Source organism: Genypterus blacodes, unplaced genomic scaffold (assembly GCF_046128005.1).
Source record: "Genypterus blacodes isolate CSIRO-AG114 ecotype Tasmania unplaced genomic scaffold, CSIRO-AGI_Gbla_v1 ptg000022l_1, whole genome shotgun sequence".
Taxonomy (NCBI): domain Eukaryota; kingdom Metazoa; phylum Chordata; class Actinopteri; order Ophidiiformes; family Ophidiidae; genus Genypterus; species Genypterus blacodes.
Window position 1 is genome coordinate 2,570,821 of NW_027466835.1, and position 19,947 is coordinate 2,590,767.

Here is a 19,947-nt window from a genome sequence, read left to right on the forward strand (position 1 = left end):
CGAAAGTGCAATGAAAAAAAACAAGGAGTGAATTAAATGTGAAACTTTGAAGCTCTAAAACAAGGCCTTAGAAGTGAAAGGTGATGATTACTCAACCACACCAGACTGCAGATGCTACCGCAACATGGATTCTGGTCAATTTATCCAAAAATTCAATGAAACAGTTCAGTTCTTCATCTATAATGTAACACTTGAACTCATTTGTTGTCAAATATATCCAACATCTGATTGAAATGTATGCAGTGTGTGTTATTACTAAATGCACTGCTTGTTTAATCATTTCATTACACGCTAAACAACTCAGCTTACATAAACTCATCTCCAGCGTGCCTAAGCCACTGACCAGTGGTGCTGCTGATTAATTGATGACATTGCAATCTGTGGGAAATTTCACTTCTCCCCTGTTAAAAGGAAACAGGTGTGCTATAAACGCAATACATTGATATTTCTCAAACAAGGAGAGTCAACAAGAAGTGTGTGTGTGAGAGAGAGAGAGAGAGAGAGAGAGAGAGAGAGAGAGATCCTGGTCTCCTATTTTTGTGTGTTTGAGAGAGATCCTGGTCCGCCCCCCAGTTGCAGGACGAACCATTTAAGCTGTGTGAGTTGGGTCAGGCGTTGCGCGCCCGGGCGCGTGTCCGTTCCCCCATCTACCTCCACTCCCACGCACAGAATCCCTTTACTGAATACTGAACCGGAGCGCCTGTGAAGTGGCCGACACGTCACGGCAGCAGCAGCAGCAGCAGCAGCGCGGGATTGTGTTTACAGCTGGAGCGACACCACCTCGAGAGAAAAGGAGACGGCGCGCACACGATTTTAACGTAACACGAATTCACGCACAGCGTACGAGGCTACCTGGTACATCTGCGCGTCCGGAGTCCGATTGCCTCGCGAATCAGCGCCGCTTTGCGTTGTGTCGTTGTTTTGGAGCGCGGAGCGGCATCTGCAGTGGAAGCTGTTATCGCTGCGTGCTGGCTGCTGTTGGCCAGATGAGGAGCAAGCAGAGCGTGGACACGAATCCGTTTTTCACAACAGACAGATACGAGACGCGAGCGTGCTGGAACTGGAAATTAGATGCCCGCTTCGATCCTCAGCTAGAGATCCTGCGGTCAGCGGAAGAAGCAGAGAGCACCCCTCCATCTCCATCCATTCACGTTCACACTCTGTTTCAACACACCGTGCATGCTAGAGCTGTTTGGCGGTGTTATAGTGAGAGGGACCAGGGTGGAAGAGGGTGGCTGTTCGCGGCCGCAGTAGACGATCCCTCCACGCTGTGAGGTTGGGCTGAAGCGCCGCTTTGCCGGGGGATGCTGCGGGAATAGAGCGGCTCAGGGCGGAAGATGGGGAAGGACCAGGAACTGCTGCAGGCGGTGAAAACCGAGGACCTGCTCACCGTGCAGAAGCTGCTGCAGAGGCCCCGACCCGGGAAAGCAAGTACGGCTCTACAACCACCCACTGCTAAAACAAATAGATATGATCTTGTATTCTATTCCGTTCTCAGCTATGCTGGAGTGGCTGCATTAACCTCTTGACGGCTTTACGTCACGATTTAAATAATATTGGTTTACTGGTACTGGAGAACTATTTCGACATATATTGCTGGGTGTTTGCTGTCATTAGACTTAAATGCTGATTGTGTGTGTGTGTGTGTGTGTGTGTGTGTGTGTGTGTGTGTGTGTGTGTTTGTATTGCGGGGTTGGTCGGGGGTATATATTGGTCAGTATAAGGGAAGATTAGTGGCACGTCTATTCACATCCCAGACCACTACAGCAGGCAGAGAGGGTGGAAGAGGAGGGCGAGAAAGTAGGTTGTGCTTTTAATGGAAGCATTCCTTTGACCCCATCACAAGCAAGAGATGAAGATGGTGGCTCACTGATTGATAAGGTTCACCCCCCCCCCCCCCCCCCCCCCCCCCTCCCTCTCTACCTCTCCCTCTCTCTCACGCACATACGTAGGAGAGCACATTCATTACATTCGTTCACTTTGTACAGTAGGAGGAGGTGTATTGCATGCTGACAGGCAACATAACAGTGTCTGCAGGCTATGGTGGAGCACAACAATAAACTCTTACATATTCTCTACAGGCTAAAAGTCTACTGCTAAATGTAAGCATCTCCTGGTTTAATCCAATTTATTCAGGAATGACCCAAAACGTGTCAGTAGAGTTTAGGCTACAAGGATGTGAACCCCAGCTGGCTGTCCCTCTTGGTTAAGATAATCTGCTGGCTGCTGCTTCATACACCGTATCAAATTCACATTTGAGCTCATAAAGGTAAATATCCCCCCCCAAACATAATATGAGGGGGATATGTAGTGGCTTGTATTATATTCAGACAACCACTTCAAACTGGTAACAGGGTTACAAATATTGTCAGGCAATACAATGTAGACCACAGTAGAGTTGAACGCAAGGTAAGTACTGTAAACACATGCCAATAGTCAACATAGTAAAGTAAAGTAATTGCTTTAATCTAACTAGGATCTGATAGATTGATAGGTTTTTTCGATTAATGCATTCTGCAGTGTCGTAGCTGTAAAATGTCTTTACTATGCTATTTGAAAATGATGATCACTGTTATTCTGTCCTCCTCCTGTGCATTGCTGTTAATTTCCCACACAGAGCCTCTCATGGAGGTTGTACCACAGGACCTTGCCGGTAGATGTATATACTGCTCTTAATGTATATACTGTATCTGAAATTTTTCTGTAATATAGAATCAGAATCAGAATCAGAATAGCTTTTATTGACAATTAAGTTTACACTTAAAACATATAAGACATTAGACAACAAGACAACAAGACAACAACTATGCAAAGAAATTGAAATAAATTAGAAAACTATTAGTATAAACTATTATACTATTTTATTATTGCCTTTTGCACTTCTGCTTAGAGGCTATCTGCATTTCGTTGCTTGTACTTGTGACAAGCAATGACAATAAAGTTGAATCTAATCTAATCTAATGTGAGATAATCCGTCATTCATCTGACATCTAATCTCCGTCATCATTCCTCGATAAACACTTAATCATTCAATGCCATGGTCACATTATTGGCCAACTGGAACATATTATGCTTCCATCTTGATGTTTTCCCTGCTATTACTTATACTTGTGGCTGTTTGGAAGTGTTATCAACCATAACTTAAGGTGTTTAAAGTGTAGAATCAGTGTCTAGCCCTGTCTCTGTTGTTGCATCACACTTCCTCTGTTTTTCTCATTTGACATTCAAATCCCGCCAGTTACAGTTTTTTATTATTGCGTTGACTTGTTTTGCCCAACAGAGTTTCAATGTGCAAAACCCTTAATACAGAATGCCATACTGCTCGTTTTGGGTAAAAATGTAGTATAGCATGCAAAATGAACATGCCAGTGTCAAATCAGAGAATATTATATACTAAAGGTTATTACTGCACCAACATATACATGCAACATTACATAGAATTAACAATGAAGTTAAATTGTTGCTATTGTTTTCAATACACAACAATCATCATCAAGTGATGCTGCCAAACATCAAATCAAATCATTCTGATCAAAAAAGAATTTGAAAGTGTTTTTTGGTCATAAGGCAAAATGCTATACAAAAAACAATGCATTGGTCATTTCCGAATAAGTACTTGTAATTATGTAAAACAAGCTGCCCCCCTGAGATAGACTGCAGTATAGCTCTTGTGTTTTTGTGAAAGGCAAAGCATTTGATCTACAGTATATACATTAAGTTTATTCATTGAAAAAAATAATACAGTACAATTTCCTCAATGTCACATTTGATGTCTTCGTTGGCAAGCCAGTGCTGATAAAACCTTTTTGAGCGGCTTGTCTGCTGGGCTGGAGTGTCATTGTGCGCTGATCCATGGCCTGAAGGAGCCTTGCTTGCTCATATGGACAGCTGTCATAGACCTTACACCTCCAGGCCGAGAAAACAAACCTCTATGGGACTTAGGAAGGGGGAGTAAGGTGGAAGGAAGTGTGTGGATCAGAACATCTACATTATCTGAGACAATGATGAAGACCGTCTGAGCAATGGGCTATACCCGACAGTTGTATAGCCCAGTCCGGAAAATATATCAGTCACATGAAGCTGTATGCCCCCAGCAAAGTGTCACAAGACTCAACACCATTGCGGAAAAAGACTGCTTGAACATCATCTGTAGCTCTCTGCCCTATTATATTCTAGTCCGGACGCCAGCGCAGGCAGAGATCAAATCCTGCTTCATCCAGGTATATGATCTCACGTTGCTCTGTTCCAACATAAATGTCCATCGTTGTCTGAAATAAAAAAACACATAAGCATAACCAAGATAGAAATAGACCAACACTTCAATATGCGATCAAGGCTATTTCTATGTACCATACTGTACTGAAGCGCTTTGCAAATATCAATAAAGTTGAGTAGGCTATACGGCCAATGCGCCCAGGCTCATCGAACTTGTTGGTTGCCCATAGGCTGACCAGTTCAGATTCGGTTTGGCACTTTGTATGTCAGCATAGCTTTAGTGTCATAGGGTTTGAATTATGAAAGTGTTTGGCATTTTGAGTTTTGTACATTGATATTCTGCTGTGCAAAATGAGTTTAAAGCAGTCATCAATTGTTTTTACTGCAATGTCCAATATTTCTAACATTTCCATGATTATCTCGGCTTTATTTAATATTTGTTGTATTGATGACAGTTAATCTGGCCTACCTTCACAGCAGAAAGGACAAGATAGACGTAGCATTCTGTGTGAAATTTCCATAATGATATTCAAAATCATCTCTGTGCTTTTGGGATTGTCTGCAAAGTGTCTGCAGGACACTGATATTACACGAGGAAGCCTCTGTCCAATGTCTCTGATAAAAAACAAACAAACAGGAGAGAAGCACCCAGGCAATAATGACAGAGTGCAGTTACGAGTCTCAGACAAACAGCAGGGAACTCTGACAGTAGACTGATGTTAACAAGGACCTGTTTGTCATCTAGCACTAAACACAAAGCTCACACCACACGGCTATGTGTGTATCTGCGTGTGTGCATGTGTGTGTGTCTGTGGGGGGGGTTGACTTGTGAGTGCAGAGAGGAGCATGTATCATATGTGATACAGAACGTGGACTAATATCTGTGTGTGTGTGAGTGTGTGTGTGTGATTGTAATGGTCTGGCAATACTCTGCCTTGCTGCAATTCATTTACTCCTACCAGTGCCAGACATACAGTCTGCACATTTGAACCTCTCTCTCTCTCTCTCTCTCTCTCTCTCTCTCTCTCTCTCTCTCTCTCTCTCTCTCTCTCTCTCTCTCTCTCTCTCTTCTGTCTCTCTCTCTCTCTCTTTCTGTCTCGGTCTCTCTCTCTCACACACACACACACACACACACACACACACACACGCACAGCTGAATGAGTAGATTCATGCAGACACATCTGGCACCATCTGGAGAGCCATCATCAGTTTACTGTTCCCTTCTGCAAATGGCAGTATACAAGGTCATACAAGTGTGTGTGTGTGTGTGTGTGTGTGTGTGTGTGTGTGTGTGTGTGTGTGTGTGTGTGTGTGTGTGTGTGTGTGTGTGTGCTTGTGTGCGTGTGTGTGCATGTGTGTGCGTGTGTGTGTGTGTGTGTGGATCAGACCTTGAGTGTGACCTGAAGTCTGTGTTTGTTAATGGGCCGCTTCAGTGTTTGTTAAGGTGGGTTGCTACCAGTGTTTGTGTGGTCATTGAAGACAGCATGTCTGTGTGGTTGTGTGTGCGTGTGTGTGTGTGTGTGTGTGTGTGTGTGTGTGTGTGTGTGTGTGTGTGTGTGTGTGTGTGTGTGTGTGTGTGTGTGTATGTGTGTGTGTGTGGAGAGAGAGCAATTGGGCTGAAGCATGTGAGTTTGTTTGTTGCCTCATTGAAAAGATAAGCATTCAACCTCAGGCACGATTCCTCCTCCCTCCTTCTCTGTGATGATGTGCGGGGCTGGTGGTGGAGTGGAGCAGCGGCAGATGAGTGACTACACATTGTCAAAGGAGCAGGCAGGCAGGAAGCCTCACACACTGTCAGCCTGACTCCTGCTGTAGTTAGCACTGCCTGGTCTGCATGTGACAGAGAGAAGCTTGTTTTTCCCATTTGCTAAGTATTGTTCAGTTGCCATACTGACGTATGTTGCATAGCATCCATAATCTGCGTTTATATACCTGCACTGGTTAAAGACTCATACTTGCTCATACAGGATTAAACAGTTCAAGTGCACACTATGCAAACCAGACCTCATACCTACACCAAGGCAGGGCAGGGTTATTTGTATAGCACATTTAATAAATAAGGAAATGCAGAGTGCTTTACTTAATGCAAACAAAGATAGGAAAAGGAATAAAAGAGGCAAGTTAAGTTAATATTACAATAATACATCAAATGAAATTAAAGTGAAGGAGCAGTAATAAAAATGGAGCATAAGATATAAAGATTAAATAGTGGAGTCTAAACCTTTCATTAAAAGAGAACAAATGTGAAACTAGTCCACATAGTCTCTAGTCTGAGATCTTTAGGTAATTCCAGCTGTAAGCGCATGGAAGCTAAGAGCAACTTCATCAGATTTAGTGCTAACTTTACGATTCACAAGTAGTCCAGAACCAGCTGACCTGACAGGTCCCGATGTTCATACTGTTTGAAAAAGATCTGAGCTGTATTTTGGACTTAAACAATTCAGAGATTATACTTTGAAGTATACTTTAAAGTGAATTCTTTGACAGACTGACAGCCAGTGCAGTGATTTCAGTACTGGTGTGATATTCGGGCCTGAGAACCTGTTGTTCAGACTGATTCAAGACTGAAATTTGTCTGGTTCTTAAAAAACAAGATTTGTACTTTAGCCCCGAACACCAGTGTACGCAGGCAAAAACACAACCTCTATAGTGGAGGTCATTCAATGACGCAGTTCAAAGTAATTATGTCTTTCATAATTAAATGGACAAACAAACATAAACAGAAGAAAGAAACAACTATCTCTGCCAGTCTTGTTATCCCCAACATGTATCATCCACTATATGTTGCAAGCTTTGCCTTGGCTGGCTGAGTTCCCTGCATTTTCTCCAAAACATCATCGCTCACTTCTCCTACTGCTGACTGCCTCCATGATTGAATTACAGAGCAGATGGAGAGAGAGAAGGAGGGAGGGGGCTGGGGGGGCTGAGGAGACGATGTTTTTGATGAGGAAGCAAGACAGATTGAGTAATGGAAGAGTGAAAATGATAAAAGACAGAAATGCTGATAAAATAGAGGAATGAATTGACGGCATAAATTCAATCTACTATGTTGATTATTGAATGCTATATACGTGCATTTTGATCTCTCACTATCTCTCTCTCTCTCTCTCTCTCTCTCTCTCTCTCTCTCTCTCTCTCTCTCTCTCTCTCTCATACATAAGGTTCAAACACAGCACAGTCTTGTCTATGCCCTGGCATAGAAAAGTACAGACACTGTTGAAAAGTCAAGGGATGCAGACGGGACAAATGTTGCCATGCTCACGTGTACACACACACACCCACACATACCAATGGAATGACAAGGGTGTGAGGGATAGCGCAAGATGGAAAAAGATAGAAATGAATACAAGGCGCTTTTTACAATTTTTCCAACACAGAAGCGCTGTGCATGTGTAGGTGTGTGAGCTTGCAGAGGTGTGTGTGTGTGTGTGTGTCTGTGTGTGTGTGTGTGTGTGTGTGTGTGTGTGTGTGTGTGTGTGTGGATTTACAAGAGCTACTGCAGAGTGCTACTGCGCCTGTATCGCCTCATTTTTCCACTCCCACCTTGAATTCACCACATATTCTCACCTATTCATGTTAATGTTTGAGCTAATAAAGGAAGGAAATGATGCATATTTCTCAGGGTGTTGAACTAAACTAACACAGACTGGACAAGGGTGCACTGTATTGCACATAAGAACCTCTCAGAAATGTTCCACCCTGCACACACAGTGAATTTAGTATTGCCTTGGGACTAGAGCTAATGAATTCTTGTGCTCCTGCTCTGAGTGGACACAAAAAACAACGAGTTGTGACACAGTTTGAGTGCTGACTCACAGTTTGACACACCCTCAGGTCAACCTCTTTGACAGGTGTGACAACATTTAGCTATTTGATACTTCATAGCTTCTGACTGAAAACAGAATATCACTTACAGGCCTTTCTCTCACAACATGGGTGCTTCTCTTAAACTGTTACAGGCACATTTATACCTGTGCTAGTCGTGTAACATGTAAGTACAATGAAAGAGTGGTCATTGGGTCCATCTGTCCCTCTGTCAGGACAGACACTCAGGGTCCCCAGGGGAGGGATCCTACTGACTTCATCCAGCACCATTAGCAGTCAAAGGTTTCATGCAACACTTTTATGACAGCATACTTGCTAGCTTAGTCCATCTACCTGAGCAGATGTTCTCCTTCAATCTCATGTCAATTGTTGTGTCAATCACGAAACAGGCAGACATGAAGGGATACCAGGTTGTGTTATCTGATGTGAAGAAGTCCAGGTGTAGTAAATAAGCTTTGTGAAGTGGAAAGCAGGATATCAAGCTAAAGATAAAGGCCCCTCACATAAATATTTCAGCTTTTCTGTCGCTGTGAGGTTTCTTCTGATATCTGGGTTAGATTTATTTTCCATGATGTTCTGACTCTGAAAATGTGCAGTGGCTGATGTTTGTACGATGGATAGAGATGATCTGTAAACCGGTGGTTGAAGCATTGTCATGTCAATATCCATCTGAAGCGGCACCTTAGCACAACTTGAGCAAAGTCAGTAAGTCAAGTGTAAATCCAGCACAGAAAGACAGAAAAAGGAAAGGAAAACATTGCTGAAGGTGTTTTGTTGCGTCACAGTCTCTCTGCCTGTCTGCCTGTGTAAAAAGAATCATCTCTGCTTGCCTGTGAAGTCATCACAAGCCACATGTGATCCTGCACTGAGAGAGAGAGAGAGAGAGAGAGAGAGAGAGAGAGAGAGAGATTTGGAAAACCTCGATATGCACGAGTGAGCACATACACAAGCAGCACATACATCAATACATGTATAAATAAATGTCACTGTTGCAACACACTCCTGCACGCACTATGATTAATCACTGTTACTTTCTTGGATTGATTTATTTTACTGCATCCATAAATCACAGTTGTCTATCTATCTATCTACCTGATTTACTTTTACCTGTTTTGTATTTTTTTTAGCTCACACAGTGGTAGCACTAGCGACAAACACACACACACACAAACACACACATGCATGGTGGTATGTGACTTTCCAACCTTCCATGGATCGTTTATTCATCTTCCTGCATACACCTTGGGACTCTGTAAACTTAAACAAAACTAAACCAGGCATTTCACCTGTGGAGCCGACTCTGGGACTTCTTCAATTATAATCATGAAATTGGAGGATTGTAGTCATTGTGGAAGTACTTAACATTTACTTTATTGACAGAAAATACACCAGATCCAGCAGACATGAGTACAATAGTTCTGTACCGTATGTGCTTTCAGAGAGGGTTTGAAATCGTACCGACATCCGTGTCCATTTAACTACCCTTTCAACTTTGCCAAACAGTAGGTTTGTGTCATTTTGGGCCAATCAAATGGTTGTTTTGCTGCGTCAGCCAATAGGGTTGAAGAAGTGGCGTCCTTGAACCAATGAGCACTGTTGTTTGTATGTACTATCTAATGGGCTGGTTGTATGCAGCCGGTCAACACATGCAGAACATGTGGTTTGGCTCTGACAGTGTGTGCGATTTGACTGGGTGCCAAACACACCATGGCCCCGCCTGGTTCTGGTCTCAGTTTTCCTTCCTGCTCTTCCATCTCAACCTCTCTCTCGCTCTCTCTCTCTCTCCCTTTCCGGAATAATCGCCATGGCAACAAGTATAGCATGCCAGCCAGGAAATTTCTGGAACTCCAACAATTATTTCAAAACAACACAGTGGGGTCCAGTTAGACCCTTTAGCCCTATTCCCTGTGAAAATGTCTTTGTGTGTGTGTGTGAGTGTCTTTTAGCGTGGTATTACCGTATAATGTAGGTTTCTAAACCCCTCAGGCATTTCTACCTTTTCCCTCCTGTAACATCTTCCCCCTGGTATTTCACCCCCTTCACCTCAGCCCTACCCATCAACCCTAACCCCAGTCTCCTATGACGCTTCTACCTGCCCCCTTATTCTATTGGGTGTGACATCATTCATGATGGGAGGTTCTTATGGTGGTTGAATTCATGTCAACTGTGACATCGTCCATGATATCATAGTTCATAAATAATAAATACGACTTTTTTAGTAACTAATTTTATGTAAATGGAATGAAAAGCGCCCATTGCAAATGGAGGACCTCTTTTTGGTGAGTTTGGATGCGACTGTAGAAATGGTTGTTGCAACTCAATACAATGCACACACTCTCCAGTTATAGTAGTATAAGATATGGATTAGCACAGAAGATCTCATCGTCTTTATTTATTCATCCCCCCTGTCTTTGTATTCTAATTCTAAATTACAATTTAACTTTTTTTCCAATCGTCATTCACATCATCACCCCTTTCACCCCCATCCCTCCGTTTTGTCATCATTCCCCTGTCGTTCCTTTCTCGTGTCCTTTCCCTCCAAACTCTTCTATCTGTATCCATCTTCTTTTCATTCTTTCCTCTAATCCCATTCTGTCGTCCTTGGATCCCTACCTTCCAGTCCTTTTCATCTCATAATCCATCATCCTCCCTTTTATCCTTCCGCCTTCCGTGACTTCCATCTTGATTTTTCGGCATCCAACTCTCCTTCCCTTTTCTTCTCATGTTTTCGAGTTTGTCTGTCATCCCACACACTTCCTTCTTTCCTTCCCTGTCACCAAATTGGTCAACCTTTGTGGGTTTGGAGAAGATACATGCTGTTTGTGTGTTTTTCGTAATGAATCTCCATGTACAGAATTTTATTTGTGTCATCTTAACTTCATTTCTCTTTTTTTGTGTGCTTCACCCCATCTTCATTCTCTCTCTCTTTGTGAACTTGGGGCCCCTCTGCCTGCTGCTATGGTTTCAGGGTGCAGACTGCCAACAGTCTGAGTCAGATTTTTCCTTCCGTGCTGTTAAAGATCCAGCGTTCATTTGTTCATTCATTTATTGAATGTATACTCACATTTTTGGCATTTAAGTCAGTTTTGTTTTTACATGGATGTAACATTGTGGATCCTAACATTGTCAGAAACAGGCACCAACATGCAACACGTATAGTTACACAACTATGAAGGGTGATTTTGCAGTCTTGATATTGCAGCAACCCTTTGTTGCAGCAACCAACGCAATGTTTCCAGGACTTAACTTAATTGTTGTTCAAACTTAATTGTTGTCAACCAAAATTAATCCTCCAACTTGCTTGCAGATGTGTTTGTCAGTGGGACTTCATTTGCTGGAAGTTGTCTTCCAGCAGGGCTTACACCAAGTCACTCAACCAGCTATTAAAAGTCAACATTTCTTCCCCTAACAGCATGATGAGGATTGTGTAATATACCACCCTTTCATTCTCTTTAGCCGCACATTGGTTTTGCCCTGGAGCTTGCGCTGGGTGAGAGGCAGGGTCCAACTTGGACAGTTGGGCCGTCTATCACATATACCTAGCGACAGAAAAACTCAATCAATATGGGATACTTAGAATTTCTGATCCACCTATCCAGCATGTCTTTGTATTGTCGGAGGCTAACAACCGAGCCACTGTAATATTCAGTGTGTGGAGTTTAAGAGAGAGAGAGAGAGAGAGAGAGAGGGAGTGGAGTGTTTTTCTTTTTAATTACTAATATTTTTTAACATTGCATATAATTGACTCTTTTCTGGAGCACTGGGCTATTATCTCATATTTGTTTATTGTATCGTAGACAAAGCTTTGTTGTGCTTTCCTGTATACTTAATTGCTTTTTTCGAGCAACCCCCTCTAAAAAACCTCAAACTTGGATTTGTTATGTTCAGCGGCGTTTCATTAAGGACATTGGGAACTGACACAGACCCATAGATAGAGAGCTTTGGCTATGGGAATACAAAAGGTAGAAACAAAACAATAATAGTTGAGATATGTGAGTCAAGTCAAGTCAAGTCAATTTATTTGTATTGCCCAATGTCACTATACAATGTCTCAAATGCTCAAGGGCGCCTGCAGGATTTCTTCCTGGGGATTGCAAAAAGAACCCCAAAGCCACTAATGAGAACTTAAGCATTAAAGCCTGATCTTTCATCAGCAAAGCCAGTGACACTTACTCTACAATGGAATGAAAATGGTGCACACATCAAGCTGTTACACAACCTACAGCACGGTTAATGTTAACACAATGAAAACACTTCTGACAAGTTAAGTTAACTATTGAACACACTCACTGCTTCAATGCTAATAAAAAATATCACTGAACCCACGCTGATTTCATCAAACTGATCAATCAAAATTCCCTACACAATACAGAAACATAAATTAACAATGCAAAATAGCCAACCAAGCTAAAAAAGAAGGATAATCTAATATGCTTAAATTGTGTTTTGGCAAAGACAACAAACATTCAGCAATTCAAACCAAGCTACAAACAGCAGTAAGAGAGAGAGAGAGAGAGAGAGAGAGAGAGAGAGAGAGAGAGAAAGAGAGAGAGAGAGAAAGAGAGAGAGATCTGGGCTGAATCAGTGCAGCGGCAGCCAATCTTTGCTGGAGGCCTCTCAAATTAAAAGTAATCACAGGCCCACAGCAAATTTTGCATCCACAATGCTGAGCTGCTTTCTTCTCTTTGACTTAATTGTTGGCTTATGTTACTTACTGTCGACTATAGTATTCTCGATTGTAAATTATCTTGACTGACAGCAGGCAACCTATACAGTCTGAGGAAAATCAAGCCGGAAGTGACTGCAACTCAGCGTAGAGCTCACTTGCACATACTGAAGGAATAAGCGATGAAATCTTTTCATTCATCTGTCAGGAATTTTGCCTTGGAACAGAAGCCATAGCCTTTACTTCACAGTTACACACTAGAGTCAGAGAAAGCTCTACTGCTGCACTATCACAACTCTACAAACAGAAGCTGCAGGTACATTGGGAGCATTGTTCTGCATGTAACACACACGCAAAGCATGCCTCCAGATTCACAACAAGGGAAATCACACTGGTGCTCTGACTGCACTATGATAGCTCCGTCACAGCCATCACACCCCACCCCCACTCTCACACTCCCCTCTCCATCTCTCTATCTCACTCTCTCTCTGTCTCTGTCTCACTCTCACACACAGACGCGCAGGCGCACACACATGCTTTAGTGTTTAGTTTGTGTGAATGGGTGAGATACAAAGAGACATTCAACAGGTTGACAATTAAAGCCTGAAATAAAGAGTAGCAGTTGGGTGCCTGGTTTCAAAGATCTCCGAATACTCAAACAGCCTGTTTACTAAACTGCTGGACATTCAGTCAAGTTTTTTATCATCTTAGTATTATGTGAAATATCTCAAGATAGACTGTTTAGGTGTATATATTTGCCCTTTTGTGAGGTCAGTTCTGTCCTTCAACCCCTTGAACCCCCCGTTAATCTATAGTAGTAGTAAATTTAGGAGTTGTTGCTGATGCTGCACAATGTCATTTCATGCAGTTCATTACATGCCCCACTGGACTCTAAACACACTCATAATCTCTCTCTCTCTCTCTTTCTCTCTGTCCCCCCGCACTCTCTCTTCAAATGTCAAGGGTTTCTTCCAATAAAAGATTGATGTTTACTGGTCTAAACGGTGGTTGTGCATAGTTCACTCAGTGTGCTCAGAACAAATGTGTGATTATGTTCTTGCTGTAGTAAATTCAGAGTTTCTCAACTCTGCACAAGTCACTGCATTATTTAGTTTGTTTGAAATGACAATGTGGAAAACTTTCTCAAAGCTACTTAAAAGTAATCAATGTTAGATTTTTGTATGCTGATTGAATTTTACAGATATATTATTAATGATATTGATATCTTGTTAACATTAGGTAGTCAGTATACAGCAGAAATATGAATGCAGCAAAAATTAAAGGCTGAAATAAAAAAGGAAATGTGCCTCAGAATAATGCCTTAGAATGCAAACTGAGCAGAACACCCTCATATACAGAGTCGTTAAGTCTTTTCAATTTATTCTACTTCAATTTTGTTTTCTTATCTGATTCAGAAAGGCTTTGTCTACTTGTCCTTTTATCATCGTTTATTGCAGTACAGTAGTTAAACCTAGAACTGAAGTGTAACCATGGGAGATGCCAGCTTCGTTATTTAAAACAGTTGCTGTTTTTTAGATGAGGTACTACATGGCCATATGTGAAGAAGGGAAGTGGTACAGGGAGGAAGAGAGGAGTATCGGGTCTTGTATTCTGTCTGTTGGATCAGGTTCAGACCAGGGAGGGACAGTGGTTCACTGTCTGTGGGATCGGCTTCCTGTGATTGTAAATCTATCTCCCTGCTCTGTAATGTGTGTGTGTGTGTGTGTGTATGTGTGTGTGTGTGTGTGACAGAGGCAGATGAACCACTTGGCCTGTGTGTTTTCTCTCTCATCTCTTCTTCCTTCCTCTCTCCAATCCTTATCCTCTACTTTGCCTGCACTGTGATCATCTCTCATTTTAGTCTTTAGTCTTTATATCCTTCCTGCTCTTGTTCTTCTTTTCTCTCCCTCACATGCTTTGTCCTTCAACTTCTTTTTTAGCTACCTAATTATGTAATTTCATACGTAATTAGTTCTGGTCTCCATTTTTTTTATCCAATTCTCCTCTGTGAAAATCTCTCTATCCCTCCATCGTGTTTTTATTTGAAGTTTTTATCTTTAAAGGTGATTGTCATTGTCTAAGTGTTCTGTACACATGCAGAATCTGGCTTTGCATTGTCTTCCTGAAGCAGGGGCGTCCCTTAAAAAGACGTCATGTAGATGATATGTGTTGCTCCAGTTGCACATAAACTCTATATACCCTCATACCATGACAGACAGAAGTTAGCTTTTTAATTTCCTGTTGAAAACAATTGTGATGGTCCTTCTCCTTTTTGGTACAAAGACTATAACATCCATTATTACCAAACAATCTTAAAAGTTGACCCCCTCAGACCACAATTCACCACCGTGCGTCAGTCGATGTCAGATGCATTCAAGCCCAGAGAAGTCAGCGGTATTTCGGGATGTTATTGACAAATGGCTCTCTCTTTGTGTTGTTCAATTTTAACTTGTATTTGTAGACGGTTCTCTGAAATTCATTCCGGAGCCCATGTGGTGACATCCATCACATTAGCATGCCCATTTGTAGTGAGGCCTGGAAGATCACAGGCATTCAGGAAGAGTTTTCAGTCTTGATCTTCGCACAAGATTTTCCGGGTTCTCTGATTTTTGAGATAATATTATGGACTGTAGATGGGGAAATATCTGAATTCCTTTCAACCAACGTTTTCAAAAATGCAGTTTTACACAAATGGATCCATTGAAACATTGATTATCTTGTATTTGTACTGTTTCAGTATTGATAAAAGCTAATTCCCCTGCTTTCAGTTTTTATTTGCTTGTGACACACTGTCTCAACTCTTTTGCAATGGTTGCTCTTAACCCAAGCAACTAAAACAGAGAATTTGTTGCTCACCTTGTAAAAGGAGATTTTATTTTTGTTGAGTGTGATGCGTAATGACACACTCAATTGCTCAATGAGAATAATCTGTATATTACCAATACAACTTCATCTGTTGATGAACCCTCTTCTATTCTTTTCTATTTACTTCACCTAAGTGTCTCTTCCTCAGTTCCTCCTCTCATAAATCACTCCCCTCTTCTTCCCTCCATCTCCATCTACCCATTTGTGTCCTTGTTTCCCAGCAGTAAGACAGAAATAGTCATGTGTTTACCAGTAGTCAACTGAAATAGATCCATACCAGATTCTAAGTGTGTGTGTGTCTATGTATGTGTGTGTGTGTGTTTGTGCATTACTACTAATACACTGTGATGAAAATATCCATTTGCCACACACGTACACGCGCACATGCACACACATAGACACAGTTTGACTTTCTCCCAGGGCGTTCTCTGTTAGATACCTGACATTTAGAGGGATGCACCATCTTGCACATGGAAGACCTTCTTAAATTAGATCATACTTTCTCTCTCTCTCGTCATCTCTTTTCTTCTTTAAGTAAAACTAGTAACAAATGTAAGAGTAATCTTTAAAGTAAAAGCCTAGAGAATTTGAATCATACTCCCGGTTGCTTTCAGAATTGTGCACAAGCCTGTAATTTGTTTTAAATTTGCACCTGAGTTGAATTTTAAACTCTTAAATTGACTGATAGTGTGAATGGGAGGATTTCTGAGTTGTGTGTCTGTTAGCCGCATGATAAACTGGCGACCTATCTATCGCCGCACCACACCTCTCACCTCTCAGCCAAGTGGATGGATATTCGAGCCTAAACAGAGCGATATTGGAGCATTTCTTGAGCAGAGAGCAGATTGGAGTAGCTGTCAGGGAAAAGGAAGTTGAACAGCAGAATATCAAGAAAGCAACCCTCTGTGAGGGACGAGCCGGATGTCCTTCTGCCTCACTCCACTCACTCTCCCATGCCCTCTGTAGGAGGATTACCTCTGACCACTTTGGGAACACAACGGCTTTGTACAAGGAAGAATAGTGCAAAATGTCAGTGATTTTTGACCATTTAAATTCATCATGTTGCTGTAGTGCCACCTATAGGCAGAAAAGCCCTCAAGTCAAGCAGCTTCTCTCAACCCATGTTTATGTTAGCAGCCATTGCTGTCCCATATTGGTGCTCCGTGCTGCTGTAAGCTGGATTGCTAAAAAAAATATTATCAGCCAACATGTGCAATATAAGATGAATATACTAAATAGCCCAATGTTGTGTGTGACCTATAAAACATTGTCCTGACAACTTAGTATGCACAACAGCTTTTCTGTGACTGTGTTCACTGTGAACCCTCACAGCCCTCACCTGCAGCACTGTGCACGTTCTGCTCTGCACCTTGACTGAAATATCAAAGCAACCAATTTCTGAAGTGACTCATGGTGGCAACAGCAGTAAAACATGAAGCCCTGAAAAAATGTGACTGATTTGACAGCCAAGCAATACTCCAAACCGGAGTGAAAGAATTTATTTTCCAGTTAAATTTGTTTGCAGATAAGGCAAGATTTGATGCACAACAACAAGTTTCATTTTACTTGAGCTTTTCATACCATAACAACCATAACAACAAATAAGGTTTCTGCTGATTTCATGTTAATAATAATGTATTTGTTGCTTCAGTTGTATTGTTTGTTTTATTATTTTATCTATGTCAAACAGGTCAAAACGGAATGTATACATATTTTTAATGTATGTAATGGCAACAAAGACGACTGATGGAAAAATGGAAAATGGCAAAACTATCTGATCAAGGACCAGGTATTAATGATAAAATATTAGATTATTTGGTGCTTCGAGGATCAATGTCTAAATACACTGTAGTCATTGTACACTGCAATGCCACACACACACTGTGTGCACTCACACTCCTTTGTCATTTGTGTGTTTGCTAATGATGTTAGTGCAGCAGAGTAATTTACTGTTGGGTAATTGATCTGCAGAATGATTATTAACACACCAGCTAGCAAAGTGCACACACAGAGGCGTTTTTGCACACACACACACACACACACACACGTGCGCGCGCACGCGATCCAGTGGTGAAGGAGTCCAGCCAGCCTGGTTTATGAGCTATATTTGGGCACAGATTTGAGAGTCCCTGCTGAATAAGATGCTCTGATAGGTCAGGGACTGTCGATGTCAGTGTCACGTGTGAAACAGCGTGCATGTGTGTGACACGCATGTGTGTTTGTATGAGTGTGTTGTGTGTATTGGGGGTTAACCTAGTTCTGGTCTGAAAGACTGAGATAACACAGTGCTGCTCAAAAGGAGGGTAAGAGGGAGGCAGAGAGTAGGGAAAGCAACTGAAAGGAAAGAGGAGCAGAGGGAGGAGGAATACAAATAAGAAAACAGGATCAGGGCAGAGTGGAGTAAGAGTAGATGTAGAGATTGAACGATCCTCTCCTCATCTGTCCTCTCCTCTCTTCTCCTCTCTTCTCCTCTCCTCTCCTCTCCTCTCCTCTCCTCTCCTCTCCTCTCCTACACAGGAGACACGGCCTCTTACTGCATGGCAGATTTATGGTAGCATCCCAAGGCCATTACACACACATACACACATGCGCAACTAGTTCTGGGTTTATTACCCCCCCACCCCCCACCCACCCCACCCTCAGGCCAACTTGGTTTATTTCAAAGGTCGTTCAAGTTGTTTTCCCATCTTTCTTTCTTTCTCACCCCCACCATCCTCCTCCTCTCACAGTCTAAATGTAGCGTGCAATCACAATATTCCATAATAGCCAGAGCCCACGCTGCTGGTTTATAATGGGGGATGGACAGATGGAGGAGGGAGTGAGAATAAGAGAAAGAGAGAGGGAAGAACAATCAGATAGAATTGACAGATGTACAAGGTGAATAATTGAGTGAAAAGAAATAGCAAAAGAGTCAGAGGGGAGAGACACAGGAAGGAGAGTGAGACACGTTAGCCAGTGGGGTGAGGTGCTGTTGTTGCTGTGCCGTATTAAACGCTGCAGCTCTGACTCTCTTTTCTAATCTAGATCTCTATTATTCATGTTATGCTGGTGTTGTATTTGTCACCTTTCTCTCTCTCTCTCCCTCTCTCTCTCTCTCTCTCTTCCTTTCCTTTCCTTTCCTTTCCTTTCCTGCCCCTCCTTTTCCGTCAACATAAAGCTCTCCTTTTTTTGATATCTCATAACTTTCCTTTTTAATTTGAGCCTGGGAGCGTCACCTAATGGGCCTTACAGCTCTGCCCCACAGGAACCTGCTACACACACACACACACACAGCACAAACACTACACATGCACAGGTAGGCACATTGAAGCCATAGGTTTTAAGTGGCTCCTGTGACACAGCGTTTATATTTAATTGTCAAAATGCTCCATTGTTCCAAAGACAAAACACAGGACAGGGCCAGTAGTACTTTTCACGAAATTGATACAAATTCGCTATTTCCAAGTAGCTAAATCCCTTTACACCCTAGGCGTAACAGGATTGTGTGTAATAGTACAGCAATGCACTCTCTGAATGCTTTCTAGTTTTTGTAATTAGCCTTTCCCACTTTTTCTTGGTTAACCTCCCTGGTTGATTGCTCTCCTCTTTCTTCCATCGTTTCTTTCATCCAGCGTTGTATATACAGAACTCTCTGTCTGGTTTACCAATCCCCCCTGTCCCCCCCATTTCTCTTGCCCTCCTCTCTTTTTGCTCAATGACAAACATGTGGCTGCTGTGAGCAAGCAGCCATACAGAGGAACTTATAATGATGCCTTGTGAGTAAAATGTCCTCAAGGTGTTGTTGTTGACTGTGCTGTGTTCCCATAGCATGTGTGTGTGTGCGTGTGCGTGTGCGTGTGCGTGTGTGTGTGTGTGTGTGTGTGTGTGTGTGTGTGTGTGTGTGTGTATGTGTCGCTTTCTCTATCTTTATACGTTTAGCAAATGCAGAATATGCATCCCAAGGCTTTCAAGTGTGTGTGACTTTGTACATGAGAGTGTGCTCTCGAAATTCAAAACACATAACAGTAAAAGGAAGAACACATAATCACACACTCCCCTGCGTGTAGGTATGTGAGCGTCTGTGTGTGTGAGATGAGGTCATTGTCTGTTCAGTACTGCCCTGAGGTCTGTATTGTAAGGGTCAAATATGCAGTCCCTCCAACAGAAATACAGCAGAGACATTCAGGATGTCTTGCAGTGGCAGATGGTAGAATAGATGAAGGGCTGTCATTTTCTTAAGTGTGTTTTATATGACAATACAGCTATTTGTGTCTCACTGCTGTGCTTTATGGGAGAATAATTTGCATGTTGGAATACATCTTTTACAAATGTAATCAATAGAATGGATTGTCCAACAACATTATGTCTTACACAGTTGTGTTGTTTTGAACAGTTGG

General features: G+C 42.1%; 1 protein-coding gene and 1 long non-coding RNA gene across 5 annotated transcripts in view; one reads left to right on the forward strand and one right to left on the reverse strand.

Annotated features, from left to right (window-relative positions):
* Positions 1-608: 608 nt before the first annotated feature.
* Positions 609-19,947, forward strand: part of caskin1 (CASK interacting protein 1) — a 68,515-nt gene continuing 49,176 nt past the window's right edge. For all 4 annotated transcript variants that reach the window (XM_076142879.1, XM_076142880.1, XM_076142882.1 and 1 more), the window contains exon 1: positions 609-1,431. In XM_076142879.1, coding sequence (XP_075998994.1) covers positions 1,338-1,431 — 94 coding nt within the window. In that variant the 5' untranslated portion in view covers positions 609-1,337. The remainder of the gene's footprint in view (positions 1,432-19,947) is intronic.
* LOC142992308 (uncharacterized) lies at positions 2,887-9,491 on the reverse strand. The gene is made up of 2 exons (XR_012961025.1): positions 9,327-9,491; positions 2,887-4,268 (listed from the first exon to the last, which is right to left on the reverse strand). It is a non-coding gene; the product is annotated as an uncharacterized LOC142992308 (long non-coding RNA).